This window comes from Oncorhynchus clarkii, chromosome 17 (genome assembly GCF_045791955.1).
Source record: "Oncorhynchus clarkii lewisi isolate Uvic-CL-2024 chromosome 17, UVic_Ocla_1.0, whole genome shotgun sequence".
In the NCBI taxonomy this organism is placed as follows: Eukaryota; Metazoa; Chordata; class Actinopteri; order Salmoniformes; family Salmonidae; genus Oncorhynchus; species Oncorhynchus clarkii.
The window spans coordinates 637,137-653,791 of NC_092163.1; the positions used below are offsets into that span (position 1 = coordinate 637,137).

General features: G+C 46.9%; 1 protein-coding gene across 3 annotated transcripts in view; it reads left to right on the plus strand.

Annotated features, from left to right (window-relative positions):
* Positions 1-16,655, plus strand: part of LOC139370006 (mitochondrial dynamics protein MIEF1-like) — a 33,801-nt gene continuing 17,146 nt past the window's right edge. Inside the window, exons 1-4 of one of the 3 annotated variants that reach the window (XM_071109286.1) lie at positions 74-196; positions 2,887-3,159; positions 3,607-3,767; positions 4,063-4,228. In XM_071109286.1, the coding sequence (XP_070965387.1) occupies positions 3,105-3,159; positions 3,607-3,767; positions 4,063-4,228 (382 nt within the window). In that variant the 5' untranslated portion in view covers positions 74-196; positions 2,887-3,104. Of the gene's footprint in view, positions 197-2,886; positions 3,160-3,606; positions 3,768-4,062; positions 4,229-16,655 lie in introns of all 3 variants that reach the window. The other 2 variants (XM_071109287.1, XM_071109288.1) reach the window with 2 other exon arrangements.

Consider the following 16,655-nt stretch of genomic DNA (forward strand, 5'->3'; position numbering starts at 1 on the left):
GAGACATGTAACGTCTGCGAGAGGGGATCCGACCCTAGGTAACCGTAACTATGTATGACGTGTGTTCTTTTCATGGTGACAGATAATCAAAAGACAAGATATGGTCGACTAGTCAGCTAAATAACGGTGCTTTTATATTTTTATTTTAACAAAATGGATTGGAGTTTGAATACAAAATAGCAGAAGTTGTAGATTGGTGAGTTGTCCCCGAACAGCTAAGCTAAATGATAACAACAGCTGTAGCTAGCTAACCTAATGTGGCTAACTTAGCTAGCTAACGTAATGTGGCTAACTTAGCTAGCTAACGTAATGTGGCTAACTTAACCTGCTAACGTAATGTGGCTAGCTTAACCTGCTAACGTAATGTGGCTAACTTAACCTGCTAACGTAATGTGGCTAACTTAACCTGCTAACGTAATGTGGCTAACTTAGCTAGCTAACGTAATGTGGCTAACTTAACCTGCTAACGTAATGTGGCTAACTTAGCTAGCTAACGTAATGTGGCTAACTTAACTAGCTACATGGCTAACTAGTTTCTCTTGTTAGGATGCAAAACAAAAGTTTTGTCCCGCCCATGTTGATGTGCGGTGAGATCCGGGCCGCTGTCTTTTCACAGTAACATTACAGCGTTTTTACGAATAGTTGATTTACTGCTAACCAGCTAACCTAGCTAGTTTCAAAACAAACGTTTAAATGTACGGCGCCCATCCCACCTAACCAGACCAGCTGCAATTAAACACTGGGCGAAGGGGAGATAAACAGAGACGGTGCACCTGTATTAGCTTTGTAACTACTATCTCAGGCTAGCTAGCTATCACACACGTCATCTTAACCTTGTCAATAGATATGACTACAGCGAGTTAGATATATCGACCCCGTTATGTTGATGTGTGTTATTGTACTAGAAAAGGGTCAACATTTGGTGAATGAATAGCTAGCTCCCTTTTCAGCTGATGCCTGGAATTTGGAATTGGACAACGTGTCTCGGGTTGCACATACTGACACAGGGAGAATAAGTCAATATGGTCCATGGCAGATACATATGTAGAGAGTTTGGACGTTGAGGTTCTGGTCCCTGGTAGTTTGTTGGTGGTTGTTATATCTGAGCAGGTCCAGGAATATGCAGTAGCTGGAATATAATGTGACCTGCACAAATGGAGCTCATCTCAGTCTTTAAATAGACTGGGTTGAATCCCAAATGACACCCATTTCCCTATATAGTGCACTACTTTTGGCCAGGGCCCATAGCACCCTTTTCCCTATATAGTGCACTACTTTTGGCCAGGGCCCTAGCACCCTTTTCCCTATATAGTGCACTACTTTTGGCCAGGGCCCATAGCACCCTTTTCCCTATATAGTGCACTACTTTTGGCCAGGGCCCATAGCACCCTTTTCCCTATATAGTGCACTACTTTTGGCCAGGGCCTATAGAGAATAGGGTGCCATTTGGGATGAAGTCTTGGGCTCCGTCTAGTGCCAGGGTAGCCAAGGGGACATCCTATGATCTGACTCTGCTTTCTGTCAGAGTGATCTGCTGAGGCTATTTCTGTCTGCCAGGTGCAGCAGGAGATAAATATGACACCAACAGAAAACGGTCACGTAGAGCTGGGAAAGGAAAGTGTGACACAGGCCTGTCAGTCAACACCAGAGATAGGACTGGTTCAGTCTCCGGGATCTAGACCTGTCACCTCCTATCTCTGGTGTTGACTGATAGGACTGGTTCAGTCTCTAGGACCTAGACCTGTCACCTCCTATCTTTGGTGTTGACTGACAGGACTGGTTCAGTCTCTAGGACCTAGACCTGTCACCTCCGGTCTCTGGTGTTGACTGACAGAACTGGTTCAGTCTCTACGACCTAGACCTGTCACATCCTATCTCTGGTGTTGACTGGTTCAGTCTCTAGGACCTAGACCTGTCAACTCCAGTCTCTGGTGTTGACTGACAGGACTGGTTCAGTCTCTACGACCTAGACCTGTCACCTATCTCTGGTGTTGACTGACAGGACTGGTTCAGTCTCTAGGACCTAGACCTTTCACCTCCTATCTCTGGTGTTGACTGATACGACTGGTTCAGTCTCTAGAACCTAGACCTGTCACCACCTGTCTCTGGTGTTGACTGACAGGACTGGTTCAGTCTCTAGAACCTAGACATGTCACCTATCTCTGGTGTTGACTGACAGGACTGGTTCAGTCTCTAGGTCCTAGACCTGTCACCACCTGTCTCTGGTGTTGACTGACAGGACTGGTTCAGTCTCTAGGACCTAGACCTGTCACCTCCTATCGCTGGTGTTGACTGATAGGGCTGGTTCAGTCTCTAGGACCTAGACCTGTCACCTCCTATCTCTGGTGTTGACTGATTAGACTAGTTCAGTCTCTAGAACCTAGACCTGTCACCTCCTATCTCTGGTGTTGACTGGTTCAGTCTCTAGGACCTAGACCTGTCACCTCCTATCTCTGGTGTTGACTGACAGGACTGGTTCAGTCTCTAGGACCTAGACCTGTCACCTCCTGTCTCTGGTGTTGACTGACAGGACTGGTTCAGTCTCTATGACCTAGACCTGTCACCTCCTATCTCTGGTGTTGACTGGTTCAGTCTCTAGGACCTAGACCTGTCACCTCCTATCTCTGGTGTTGACTGACAGGACTGGTTCAGTCTCTAGGACCTAGACCTGTCACCTCCTATCTCTGGTGTTGACTGACAGGACTGGTTCAGTCTCTAGATCCTAGACCTGTCACCTCCTATCTCTGGTGTTGACTAATAGGTCTAGGTTCTGGAGACTGAACCAGTCGTATACAGTACCAGTCAAAAGTTTGGACATTGTAGAATAATAATGAAGGCAAAAATCATGGTTTGTGCTTAGTGGGACTATAATTTGTTTTTCAACAGGACAATGACGCAACACACCTCCAGGCTGTATAAGGGCTATTTGACCAAGAAGGAGGGTGATGGAGTGCTGCATCAGATAACCTGGCCTCCACAATCACCCGACCTCAACCCAATTGAGATGGTTTGGGATGAGTTGGACCGCAGAGTGAAGGAAAAACAGCCAACAAGTGCTCAGCATATGTGGGAACTCCTTCAAGACTGTTGTAAAAGCATTCCTCATGAAGCTGGTTGAGAGAATTCCAAGAGTGTGCAAAGCTCTCATCAAGGCAAAGGGTTGCTACTTTGAAGAATCTCAAATATTAAATATATTTTGATTTGTTTAACACTTTTTTTGGTTACTACATGATTCCATATGTGTTATTTCATAGTTTTGATGTCTTCACTATTATTCTACAATGTAGAAAATAGTAAAAATAAAGAAAAACCCTTGAATGAGTAGGTGTGTCCAAACTGTTGACTGGTACTGTATATTTTTTTAAATTCCAGTCAGATAAACACTCATAAACCCGACTGAACCAGTCTGCATGGTCCTAACGCCTTGTTTTGTATCACATTCCAATGATAAAACTGGGGGGGGGGGGGGACAAAAATGCAATTTCAGAATGTGGGGTGGGGGGGGGGGGCATCTCCCCAGTGAAAGTTACGCCCCCCTGCCTATACATATATACCCCTCAACAGAAACGGAAAGTCATCTCTCTCTCTGCTTCTTGTTTCTATCAGGTGACTCTGCCGGACAGGAAGTGATGGACTTCCGGTGGGGGAGGAGCCGGGGCGAGGAGGGCATCGCCGTGGTGATAAACTTCCTGCTGGCTAATGCCCGATTGGTCCTGGGAGTGGGAGGGGCCGCGGTGCTGGGCATCGCTACGTTGGCTGTCAAGAGGGTGAGAGAGAGAGAGTGTGACTTTCATCTGACTGAAAAAATCAACTATCATCATAATTACTCATTACCGTTTTGTAGGTATTTAAGTCAGTCACAATTTACCCACAATGCATCACAGATTTTATGCGCTCAAACAGGGCCTGTGTGTGTGTGAGAGAGCGCATATGTGTGTGTCTGAACGATGGAAGTTCAGGTTTATAATATGTCTGTAGTTGATAGAATGTGCAGGTTTATAATGTGTGTGTGTGTCTGTAGTTGATACAACGTGCAGGTTTATAATGTGTGTGTGTCTGTAGTTGATAGAACGTGCGGGCCGAGCGGCGGAGGACGAGAAGGTGGAACAGAAGATGTCAGAGAGCTGGGAGGAGCTTGGCTTAGTCTCCGCCTCCCCCAAGTCCATAAGGAAGGGGCTGGAGAGTGTGGTCATGAAACATGTCGCCAAGGCAACCAAACCACAGAAAGGTACAGGACACTGATCACCACACCACTAATGATCCAGAAAGGTACAGGACACTGATTACCACACCACTAATGACCCAGAAAGGTACAGGACGCTGATCACCACACCACTAATGATCCAGAAAGGTACAGGACACTGATTACCACACCACTAATGATCCAGAAAGGGACAGGACACTGATTACCACACCACTAATGACCCAGAAAGGTACAGGACACTGATCACCACACCACTAATGACCCAGAAAGGTACAGGACACTGATCACCACACCACTAATGATCCAGAAAGGTACAGGACACTGATTACCACACCACTAATGATCCAGAAAGGGACAGGACACTGATCACCACACCACTAATGACCCAGAAAGGTACAGGACACTGATTACCACACCACTAATGATCCAGAAAGGGACAGGACACTGATTACCACACCACTAATGATCCAGAAAGGGACAGGACACTGATTACCACACCACTAATGACCCAGAAAGGGACAGGACACTGATCACCACACCACTAATGATCCAGAAAGGTACAGGACACTGATCACCACACCACTAATGACCCAGAAAGGTACAGGACACTGATTACCACACTACACCACTAATGACCCAGAAAGGTACAGAACACTGATCACCGCACCACTAATGATCCAGAAAGGGACAGGACACTGATCACCACACCACTAATGACCCAGAAAGGTACAGGACACTGATCACCACACCACTAATGACCCAGAAAGGTACAGGACACTGATCACCACACCACTAATGACCCAGAAAGGTACAGAACACTGATCACCGCACCACTAATGATCCAGAAAGGGACAGGACACTGATCACCACACCACTAATGATCCAGAAAGGGACAGGACACTGATCACCACACCACTAATGACCCAGAAAGGTACAGGACACTGATCACCACACCACTAATGATCCAGAAAGGGACAGGACACTGATTACCACACCACTAATGATCCAGAAAGGTACAGGACACTGATCACCACACCACTAATGATCCAGAAAGGTACAGGACACTGATCACCACACCACTAATGACCCAGAAAGGTACAGGACACTGATTACCACACCACACCACTAATGATCCAGAAAGGGACAGGACACTGATCACCACACCACTAATGATCCAGAAAGGGACAGGACACTGATCACCACACCACTAATGACCCAGAAAGGGACAGGACACTGATCACCACACCACTAATGACCCAGAAAGGTACAGGACACTGATCACCACACCACTAATGATCCAGAAAGGGACAGGACACTGATCACCACACCACTAATGACCCAGAAAGGGACAGGACACTGATCACCACACTACACCACTAATGATCCAGAAAGGGACAGGACACTGATCACCACACCACTAATGATCCAGAAAGGTACAGGACACTGATTACCACACTACACCACTAATGATCCAGAAAGGTACAGGACACTGATCACCACACCACTAATGATCCAGAAAGGTACAGGACACTGATCACCACACCACTAATGATCCAGAAAGGTACAGGACACTGATCACCACACCACTAATGATCCAGAAAGGTACAGGACACTGATCACCACACCACTAATGATCCAGAAAGGGACAGGACACTGATCACCACACCACTAATGACCCAGAAAGGTACAGGACACTGATCACCACACCACTAATGATCCAGAAAGGGACAGGACACTGATCACCGCACCACTAATGATCCAGAAAGGGACAGGACACTGATCACCACACCACTAATGACCCAGAAAGGGACAGGACACTGATCACCACACCACTAATGACCCAGAAAGGTACAGAACACTGATCACCGCACCACTAATGATCCAGAAAGGTACAGGACACTGATCACCACACTACTAATGATCCAGAAAGGGACAGGACACTGATCACCACACCACTAATGACCCAGAAAGGGACAGGACACTGATCACCACACCACTAATGATCCAGAAAGGGACAGGACACTGATCACCACACCACTAATGATCCAGAAAGGGACAGGACACTGATTACCACACTACTAATGATCCAGAAAGGTACAGGACACTGATCACCACACCACTAATGACCCAGAAAGGTACAGGACACTGATTACCACACCACTAATGATCCAGAAAGGGACAGGACACTGATTACCACACTACTAATGATCCAGAAAGGTACAGGACACTGATCACCACACCACTAATGACCCAGAAAGGGACAGGACACTGATCACCACACCACTAATGACCCAGAAAGGGACAGGACACTGATCACCACACCACTAATGATCCAGAAAGGGACAGGACACTGATCACCACACCACTAATGATCCAGAAAGGGACAGGACACTGATTACCACACTACTAATGATCCAGAAAGGTACAGGACACTGATCACCACACCACTAATGACCCAGAAAGGTACAGGACACTGATTACCACACCACTAATGATCCAGAAAGGGACAGGACACTGATTACCACACTACTAATGATCCAGAAAGGTACAGGACACTGATCACCACACCACTAATGACCCAGAAAGGGACAGGACACTGATCACCACACCACTAATGACCCAGAAAGGGACAGGACACTGATCACCACACCACTAATGACCCAGAAAGGTACAGGACACTGATTACCACACCACTAATGATCCAGAAAGGTACAGGACACTGATCACTACACCACTAATGATCCAGAAAGGTACAGGACACTGATCACCACACCACTAATGATCCAGAAAGGTACAGAACACTGATCACCACACCACTAATGACCCAGAAAGGGACAGGACACTGATCACCACACTACTAATGATCCAGAAAGGGACAGGACACTGATTACCACACTACTAATGATCCAGAAAGGTACAGGACACTGATCACCACACCACTAATGACCCAGAAAGGTACAGGACACTGATTACCACACCACTAATGATCCAGAAAGGGACAGGACACTGATTACCACACCACTAATGACCCAGAAAGGTACAGGACACTGATTACCACACCACTAATGATCCAGAAAGGTACAGGACACTGATCACCACACTACACCACTAATGATCCAGAAAGGGACAGGACACTGATCACCACACCACTAATGACCCAGAAAGGGACAGGACACTGATCACCACACTACACCACTAATGATCCAGAAAGGTACAGGACACTGATCACCACACCACTAATGATCCAGAAAGGTACAGGACACTGATCACCACACCACTAATGACCCAGAAAGGTACAGGACACTGATCACCACACCACTAATGATCCAGAAAGGTATAGGACACTGATCACCACACCACTAATGATCCAGAAAGGTACAGGACACTGATCACCACACCACTAATGACCCAGAAAGGTACAGGACACTGATCACCACACCACTAATGATCCAGAAAGGGACAGGACACTGATTACCACACCACTAATGACCCAGAAAGGTACAGGACACTGATCACCACACTACACCACTAATGATCCAGAAAGGGACAGGACACTGATTACCACACCACTAATGACCCAGAAAGGTACAGGACACTGATCACCACACCACTAATGATCCAGAAAGGTACAGGACACTGATCACCACACCACTAATGATCCAGAAAGGTACAGGACACTGATCACCACACCACTAATGACCCAGAAAGGTACAGGACACTGATCACCACACCACTAATGATCCAGAAAGGTACAGGACACTGATCACCACACCACTAATGATCCAGAAAGGTACAGGACACTGATTACCACACCACTAATGACCCAGAAAGGTACAGGACACTGATTACCACACCACACCACTAATGATCCAGAAAGGTACAGGACACTGATTACCACACTACACCACTAATGATCCAGAAAGGGACAGGACACTGATCACCACACCACTAATGACCCAGAAAGGTACAGGACACTGATCACCACACCACTAATGATCCAAAAAGGGACAGGACACTGATTACCACACGACTAATGATCCAGAAAGGGACAGGACACTGATTACCACACCACACCACTAATGATCCAGAAAGGTACAGGACACTGATTACCACACTACACCACTAATGATCCAGAAAGGGACAGGACACTGATTACCACACCACACCACTAATGATCCAGAAAGGTACAGGACACTGATTACCACACCACTAATGACCCAGAAAGGGACAGGACACTGATTACCACACCACACCACTAATGATCCAGGAAGGTACAGGACACTGATTACCACACCACTAATGACCCAGAAAGGGACAGGACACTGATTACCACACCACACCACTAATGATCCAGGAAGGTACAGGACACTGATTACCACACCACTAATGATCCAGAAAGGTACAGGACACTGATCACCACACCACTAATGACCCAGAAAGGTACAGGACACTGATCACCACACCACTAATGATCCAGAAAGGGACAGGACACTGATTACCACACCACTAATGACCCAGAAAGGGACAGGACACTGATCACTACACCACTAATGATCCAGAAAGGTACAGGACACTGATTACCACACCACTAATGACCCAGAAAGGGACAGGACACTGATTACCACACGACTAATGATCCAGAAAGGGACAGGACACTGATTACCACACCACACCACTAATGATCCAGAAAGGTACAGGACACTGATTACCACACCACTAATGACCCAGAAAGGTACAGGACACTGATTACCACACGACTAATGATCCAGAAAGGGACAGGACACTGATCACCACACCACTAATGATCCAGAAAGGGACAGGACACTGATTACCACACGACTAATGATCCAGAAAGGGACAGGACACTGATTACCACACCACTAATGATCCAGAAAGGGACAGGACACTGATTACCACACGACTAATGATCCAGAAAGGGACAGGACACTGATTACCACACGACTAATGATCCAGAAAGGGACAGGACACTGATTACCACACGACTAATGATCCAGAAAGGGACAGGACACTGATTACCACACGACTAATGATCCAGAAAGGGACAGGACACTGATTACCACACGACTAATGATCCAGAAAGGGACAGGACACTGATTACCACACGACTAATGATCCAGAAAGGGACAGGACACTGATTACCACACGACTAATGATCCAGAAAGGTACAGGACACTGATTACCACACCACTAATGATCCAGAAAGGGACAGGACACTGATTACCACACCACTAATGATCCAGAAAGGGACAGGACACTGATTACCACACCACTAATGACCCAGAAAGGGACAGGACACTGATCACCACACCACTAATGATCCAGAAAGGTACAGGACACTGATCACCACACCACTAATGACCCAGAAAGGTACAGGACACTGATTACCACACTACACCACTAATGACCCAGAAAGGTACAGAACACTGATCACTTCACCACTAATGATCCAGAAAGGGACAGGACACTGATCACCACACCACTAATGACCCAGAAAGGTACAGGACACTGATCACCACACCACTAATGACCCAGAAAGGTACAGGACACTGATCACCACACCACTAATGACCCAGAAAGGTACAGAACACTGATCACCGCACCACTAATGATCCAGAAAGGGACAGGACACTGATCACCACACCACTAATGATCCAGAAAGGGACAGGACACTGATCACCACACCACTAATGACCCAGAAAGGTACAGGACACTGATCACCACACCACTAATGATCCAGAAAGGGACAGGACACTGATTACCACACCACTAATGATCCAGAAAGGTACAGGACACTGATCACCACACCACTAATGATCCAGAAAGGTACAGGACACTGATCACCACACCACTAATGACCCAGAAAGGTACAGGACACTGATCACCACACCACTAATGATCCAGAAAGGTATAGGACACTGATCACCACACCACTAATGATCCAGAAAGGTACAGGACACTGATCACCACACCACTAATGACCCAGAAAGGTACAGGACACTGATCACCACACCACTAATGATCCAGAAAGGGACAGGACACTGATTACCACACCACTAATGACCCAGAAAGGTACAGGACACTGATCACCACACTACACCACTAATGATCCAGAAAGGGACAGGACACTGATTACCACACCACTAATGACCCAGAAAGGTACAGGACACTGATCACCACACCACTAATGACCCAGAAAGGTACAGGACACTGATCACCACACCACTAATGATCCAGAAAGGTACAGGACACTGATCACCACACCACTAATGACCCAGAAAGGTACAGGACACTGATCACCACACCACTAATGATCCAGAAAGGTACAGGACACTGATTACCACACTACACCACTAATGATCCAGAAAGGTACAGGAAACTGATCACCACACCACTAATGATCCTGAAAGGTACAGGACACTGATTACCACACCACTAATGACCCAGAAAGGTACAGGACACTGATTACCACACCACACCACTAATGATCCAGAAAGGTACAGGACACTGATTACCACACTACACCACTAATGATCCAGAAAGGGACAGGACACTGATCACCACACCACTAATGACCCAGAAAGGTACAGGACACTGATCACCACACCACTAATGATCCAAAAAGGGACAGGACACTGATTACCACACGACTAATGATCCAGAAAGGGACAGGACACTGATTACCACACCACACCACTAATGATCCAGAAAGGTACAGGACACTGATTACCACACTACACCACTAATGATCCAGAAAGGGACAGGACACTGATTACCACACCACACCACTAATGATCCAGAAAGGTACAGGACACTGATTACCACACCACTAATGACCCAGAAAGGGACAGGACACTGATTACCACACCACACCACTAATGATCCAGGAAGGTACAGGACACTGATTACCACACCACTAATGACCCAGAAAGGGACAGGACACTGATTACCACACCACACCACTAATGATCCAGGAAGGTACAGGACACTGATTACCACACCACTAATGATCCAGAAAGGTACAGGACACTGATCACCACACCACTAATGACCCAGAAAGGTACAGGACACTGATCACCACACCACTAATGATCCAGAAAGGGACAGGACACTGATTACCACACCACTAATGACCCAGAAAGGGACAGGACACTGATCACTACACCACTAATGATCCAGAAAGGTACAGGACACTGATTACCACACCACTAATGACCCAGAAAGGGACAGGACACTGATTACCACACGACTAATGATCCAGAAAGGGACAGGACACTGATTACCACACCACACCACTAATGATCCAGAAAGGTACAGGACACTGATTACCACACCACTAATGACCCAGAAAGGTACAGGACACTGATTACCACACGACTAATGATCCAGAAAGGGACAGGACACTGATCACCACACCACTAATGATCCAGAAAGGGACAGGACACTGATTACCACACGACTAATGATCCAGAAAGGGACAGGACACTGATTACCACACCACTAATGATCCAGAAAGGGACAGGACACTGATTACCACACGACTAATGATCCAGAAAGGGACAGGACACTGATTACCACACGACTAATGATCCAGAAAGGGACAGGACACTGATTACCACACGACTAATGATCCAGAAAGGGACAGGACACTGATTACCACACGACTAATGATCCAGAAAGGGACAGGACACTGATTACCACACGACTAATGATCCAGAAAGGGACAGGACACTGATTACCACACGACTAATGATCCAGAAAGGGACAGGACACTGATTACCACACGACTAATGATCCAGAAAGGTACAGGACACTGATTACCACACCACTAATGATCCAGAAAGGGACAGGACACTGATTACCACACCACTAATGATCCAGAAAGGGACAGGACACTGATTACCACACCACTAATGACCCAGAAAGGGACAGGACACTGATCACCACACCACTAATGATCCAGAAAGGTACAGGACACTGATCACCACACCACTAATGACCCAGAAAGGTACAGGACACTGATTACCACACTACACCACTAATGACCCAGAAAGGTACAGAACACTGATCACTTCACCACTAATGATCCAGAAAGGGACAGGACACTGATCACCACACCACTAATGACCCAGAAAGGTACAGGACACTGATCACCACACCACTAATGACCCAGAAAGGTACAGGACACTGATCACCACACCACTAATGACCCAGAAAGGTACAGAACACTGATCACCGCACCACTAATGATCCAGAAAGGGACAGGACACTGATCACCACACCACTAATGATCCAGAAAGGGACAGGACACTGATCACCACACCACTAATGACCCAGAAAGGTACAGGACACTGATCACCACACCACTAATGATCCAGAAAGGGACAGGACACTGATTACCACACCACTAATGATCCAGAAAGGTACAGGACACTGATCACCACACCACTAATGATCCAGAAAGGTACAGGACACTGATCACCACACCACTAATGACCCAGAAAGGTACAGGACACTGATTACCACACCACACCACTAATGATCCAGAAAGGGACAGGACACTGATCACCACACCACTAATGATCCAGAAAGGGACAGGACACTGATCACCACACCACTAATGACCCAGAAAGGGACAGGACACTGATCACCACACCACTAATGACCCAGAAAGGTACAGGACACTGATCACCACACCACTAATGATCCAGAAAGGGACAGGACACTGATCACCACACCACTAATGACCCAGAAAGGGACAGGACACTGATCACCACACTACACCACTAATGATCCAGAAAGGGACAGGACACTGATTACCACACTACTAATGATCCAGAAAGGTACAGGACACTGATTACCACACTACACCACTAATGATCCAGAAAGGTACAGGACACTGATCACCACACCACTAATGATCCAGAAAGGTACAGGACACTGATCACCACACCACTAATGATCCAGAAAGGTACAGGACACTGATCACCACACCACTAATGATCCAGAAAGGTACAGGACACTGATCACCACACCACTAATGATCCAGAAAGGGACAGGACACTGATCACCACACCACTAATGACCCAGAAAGGTACAGGACACTGATCACCACACCACTAATGATCCAGAAAGGGACAGGACACTGATCACCGCACCACTAATGATCCAGAAAGGGACAGGACACTGATCACCACACCACTAATGACCCAGAAAGGGACAGGACACTGATCACCACACCACTAATGACCCAGAAAGGTACAGAACACTGATCACCGCACCACTAATGATCCAGAAAGGTACAGGACACTGATCACCACACTACTAATGATCCAGAAAGGTACAGGACACTGATCACCACACCACTAATGACCCAGAAAGGGACAGGACACTGATCACCACACCACTAATGATCCAGAAAGGGACAGGACACTGATCACCACACCACTAATGATCCAGAAAGGGACAGGACACTGATTACCACACTACTAATGATCCAGAAAGGTACAGGACACTGATCACCACACCACTAATGACCCAGAAAGGTACAGGACACTGATTACCACACCACTAATGATCCAGAAAGGGACAGGACACTGATTACCACACTACTAATGATCCAGAAAGGTACAGGACACTGATCACCACACCACTAATGACCCAGAAAGGGACAGGACACTGATCACCACACCACTAATGACCCAGAAAGGGACAGGACACTGATCACCACACCACTAATGATCCAGAAAGGGACAGGACACTGATCACCACACCACTAATGATCCAGAAAGGGACAGGACACTGATTACCACACTACTAATGATCCAGAAAGGTACAGCACACTGATCACCACACCACTAATGACCCAGAAAGGTACAGGACACTGATCACCACACCACTAATGATCCAGAAAGGTACAGGACACTGATCACCACACCACTAATGACCCAGAAAGGTACAGGACACTGATTACCACACCACACCACTAATGATCCAGAAAGGGACAGGACACTGATCACCACACCACTAATGATCCAGAAAGGGACAGGACACTGATCACCACACCACTAATGACCCAGAAAGGGACAGGACACTGATCACCACACCACTAATGACCCAGAAAGGTACAGGACACTGATCACCACACCACTAATGATCCAGAAAGGGACAGGACACTGATCACCACACCACTAATGACCCAGAAAGGGACAGGACACTGATCACCACACTACACCACTAATGATCCAGAAAGGGACAGGACACTGATTACCACACTACTAATGATCCAGAAAGGTACAGGACACTGATTACCACACTACACCACTAATGACCCAGAAAGGGACAGGACACTGATCACCACACCACTAATGATCCAGAAAGGTACAGGACACTGATTACCACACTACACCACTAATGATCCAGAAAGGTACAGGACACTGATCACCACACCACTAATGATCCAGAAAGGTACAGGACACTGATCACCACACCACTAATGATCCAGAAAGGTACAGGACACTGATCACCACACCACTAATGATCCAGAAAGGTACAGGACACTGATCACCACACCACTAATGATCCAGAAAGGGACAGGACACTGATCACCACACCACTAATGACCCAGAAAGGTACAGGACACTGATCACCACACCACTAATGATCCAGAAAGGGACAGGACACTGATCACCGCACCACTAATGATCCAGAAAGGGACAGGACACTGATCACCACACCACTAATGACCCAGAAAGGGACAGGACACTGATCACCACACCACTAATGACCCAGAAAGGTACAGAACACTGATCACCGCACCACTAATGATCCAGAAAGGTACAGGACACTGATCACCACACTACTAATGATCCAGAAAGGTACAGGACACTGATCACCACACCACTAATGACCCAGAAAGGGACAGGACACTGATCACCACACCACTAATGATCCAGAAAGGGACAGGACACTGATTACCACACTACTAATGATCCAGAAAGGTACAGGACACTGATCACCACACCACTAATGACCCAGAAAGGTACAGGACACTGATTACCACACCACTAATGATCCAGAAAGGGACAGGACACTGATTACCACACTACTAATGATCCAGAAAGGTACAGGACACTGATCACCACACCACTAATGACCCAGAAAGGGACAGGACACTGATCACCACACCACTAATGACCCAGAAAGGGACAGGACACTGATCACCACACCACTAATGATCCAGAAAGGGACAGGACACTGATCACCACACCACTAATGATCCAGAAAGGGACAGGACACTGATTACCACACTACTAATGATCCAGAAAGGTACAGCACACTGATCACCACACCACTAATGACCCAGAAAGGTACAGGACACTGATTACCACACCACTAATGATCCAGAAAGGGACAGGACACTGATTACCACACTACTAATGATCCAGAAAGGTACAGGACACTGATCACCACACCACTAATGACCCAGAAAGGGACAGGACACTGATCACCACACCACTAATGACCCAGAAAGGGACAGGACACTGATCACCACACCACTAATGACCCAGAAAGGTACAGGACACTGATTACCACACCACTAATGATCCAGAAAGGTACAGGACACTGATCACTACACCACTAATGATCCAGAAAGGTACAGGACACTGATCACCACACCACTAATGATCCAGAAAGGTACAGAACACTGATCACCACACCACTAATGACCCAGAAAGGGACAGGACACTGATCACCACACTACTAATGATCCAGAAAGGGACAGGACACTGATTACCACACTACTAATGATCCAGAAAGGTACAGGACACTGATCACCACACCACTAATGACCCAGAAAGGTACAGGACACTGATTACCACACCACTAATGATCCAGAAAGGGACAGGACACTGATTACCACACCACTAATGACCCAGAAAGGTACAGGACACTGATTACCACACCACTAATGATCCAGAAAGGTACAGGACACTGATCACCACACTACACCACTAATGATCCAGAAAGGGACAGGACACTGATCACCACACCACTAATGACCCAGAAAGGGACAGGACACTGATCACCACACTACACCACTAATGATCCAGAAAGGTACAGGACACTGATCACCACACCACTAATGATCCAGAAAGGTACAGGACACTGATCACCACACCACTAATGACCCAGAAAGGTACAGGACACTGATCACCACACCACTAATGATCCAGAAAGGTACAGGACACTGATCACCACACCACTAATGATCCAGAAAGGTACAGGACACTGATCACCACACCACTAATGACCCAGAAAGGTACAGGACACTGATCACCACACCACTAATGATCCAGAAAGGGACAGGACACTGATTACCACACCACTAATGACCCAGAAAGGTACAGGACACTGATCACCACACTACACC